General features: G+C 52.4%; 1 protein-coding gene across 1 annotated transcript; it reads left to right on the forward strand.

Annotated features, from left to right (window-relative positions):
• Positions 1–709: 709 nt before the first annotated feature.
• LOC129639949 (melanoma-associated antigen 10-like) lies at positions 710–1,498 on the forward strand. The gene has a single exon (XM_055565244.1). The coding sequence runs from the start codon at positions 710–712 to the stop codon at positions 1,496–1,498; it is 789 nt and encodes a 262-aa protein (XP_055421219.1).
• Positions 1,499–2,423: the final 925 nt, after the last annotated feature.

The raw sequence follows: 2,423 nt of genomic DNA on the forward strand, positions 1-2,423 counted from the left end.
GCATCTTCCCAGCTTAGGACTCGCAGGAGGCCCTAGGCAGGTGTGGCCATATATGAGGCCCCCCGGAACTTTGTCCAGACGTGGCTCTTGTTCTGAGTTTCCCTGCAGGACCCCAAAAGGGGAAGGTCCAGGCCATTCCAGTGGAAAAGTGAGCACTACATGTGATCCCCAAAGAGACTAGCCACCCCAGATCTGGGGGGACCTCACAGATTCAACCCCTCCTACCAGCACAGAAGGCCTAAGTCTGTGCCACAGTCTACCCCCGAGGTGCCCCCTCGATTTGTCTCACAGGGGCCCCAGAAACCAGGAGAAGACTGAGGTCTGAGGTCTGTGTTCTGAGGTCATAGGAGTGCCAGCAGTCAAGGTTAGGTGGGTGTCCTGAGTGTGCACAGGGGCTCCCCATCCCAGAACAGAGGGGACCTCAAAAGGCCCTAATCCCCCACCTTGTCAGCCCCAGAACCTCAGGCTGTACTGGCTGCACCCTGAGCCAGAATTTCTCTTCCTCACTTGACAGGGGACTGACTATCAAGGAGGAGCGCCCCTGTAATGCTCAAGAGCAGCCCTCAAGGAAGACCAGTAAGTGGACCCAGTCAAAGCCACCCGTGGAGCATTTCAAAACTGAGACCATTTATACTCTCTCTCTTTCCCAGGTCAGTGGTCTCCATTTTCCCCCTGCCACACCCACACTGGGCACAAGACTCCAGTCATCATGTCTGTGGTCCCGATGAATGAGCTCCGCACTTCTGAGGAAGACCTTCAGGGCCAAATCCAGGCCCAGGGCCCAGTGGAGGCGCAGCTCCTGGGGGCTGAGGCAGAGGATGCCTCAACCCCTCTGGCCTCCTTCCCTCCAGTCTCATCTTCCTCTGCCGCCGTGGATGCAGAGATCTTGTTCAAGCAGGCTCTGAATGGGATGACGACTCAACTACTGGAGTTCCTGCTCCTCAAGTATGGCACTAAGGAGCCGATTTTCCAGGCTGAAATGCTGAATACGATCCTCAGGGATAACCAGGCCCACTTCCCAGTGGTCTTCCATAAAACCACACAGTGCCTGCAGCTGGCCTTTGGCCTGGATATGAAGGAGGTGGACCACAGAGAGCACATCTATGTCATGGTCCCCATCCTGGGCCTCACCCTCAATGAGATGCAGAGGGATGAGGAGAGCATACCAAAGGCTGGCCTCCTGGTGATGGCCCTGAGCCTGATTCTCCTAGCAGGGGACCGGGTCAGTGAGAAGAAGGTCTGGGGAGCACTCAGCAAGATGGGGGTATTTGCTGGGATAGAACACTGCATCTATGGGGAGCCCAAGGAGCTGCTGACCCAAGTGTGGGTGCGGGCGGGGTACCTGCAGTACCGGCAGGTGCCTTACAGCCACCCTGCTCGTTACGAGTTCCTGTGGGGTCCCCGGGCCTATGCAGAGACAAGCAAGCAGCAAGTCAAGGACTATCTGCGCAAGGTCAATGGAAGGGGTCCCAGGTTCTTCCCACCCCGGTGTGCATAGGTATGAGGGAGGAGGAAGAGGGGCCCTGAGCCAGAAAAGCAGCCAGGCTCCTTTCAGGCCCACATCCAGCAGCTTGTCCTGGGGGTAGGAAGGGAGGCTGATCCTTCCCTCTGTGTTTGAAGAGGGAGCATTCAGCCTTCTCAGTCATGACAGCCTGGGACAGTTGGGGGAACTGGTGTGTAGCATCTTTGGCTTCCTGTTCTCTACAGTAACATGGAGATCCACTTCTGTTTCCTTTAGAAATTTTTCAAATGTTATTCCTTTTAATAGAAGGCCTAACAAGCTTTAGTGTCCAACTATGTCAATAACGTTGATCACAGTGTGTTTGTGCTCACCAGTTCAAGAACAAGAGTTTTGCTGTTTTGTAAAAGTGATTGTGAACACTCATTTTATTTTGTCACCCTGAACAAGATTACAGGGACTTGGAATATAACTTTTTGGAAATATGATACTACTTAGTAAGAATTAAGAAATAAAATGTATTTGAGGTGAGATCCTCTATACTTCTTTTCTGTCATTTTATACAGCTTAACTATCTCTGTTCAATTGGAGTTTTTCAAGTTATTATTTAAGAAAGTACAAAAAGCCTGATTTGACTTAATAAGTGCCCTGCTCTGGCTTATTTATTTCACAAACCTTCATGGAGCCTGTGCTCTGTGGAGGGCCCTGTGTTAGCAGTGGGGACATTAGAAGCAGGACACCCAAACCCCTAGAGTGATGATCTAAGAGCTGCAGTCACATGAGGAAGGTGGAGAATATCCCCTAGTTCCACAGAACAGGGCAACCAAGGGCAGGGTCCAGGAGGAGCACTTGAGTGTCGGTGCCTGGGCCAGGGTGGCTTGAGGCTTTGGGAAGCTGGGTTCATTTTGTGGGAGGTGATTGTGGTGAGGGTGGATGGTGGCAGCAGCCAGAGTTATACACAGTG

The sequence above is a fragment of the Bubalus kerabau genome, chromosome X (genome assembly GCF_029407905.1).
Source record: "Bubalus kerabau isolate K-KA32 ecotype Philippines breed swamp buffalo chromosome X, PCC_UOA_SB_1v2, whole genome shotgun sequence".
Lineage (NCBI taxonomy): Eukaryota > Metazoa > Chordata > Mammalia > Artiodactyla > Bovidae > Bubalus > Bubalus kerabau.

Coding starts and splice junctions, on each gene's coding strand:
- LOC129639949 (XM_055565244.1), top strand. CDS start 710: ATGTCTGTGGTCCCGATGAATGAGCTCCGCACTTCTGAGGAAGACCTT.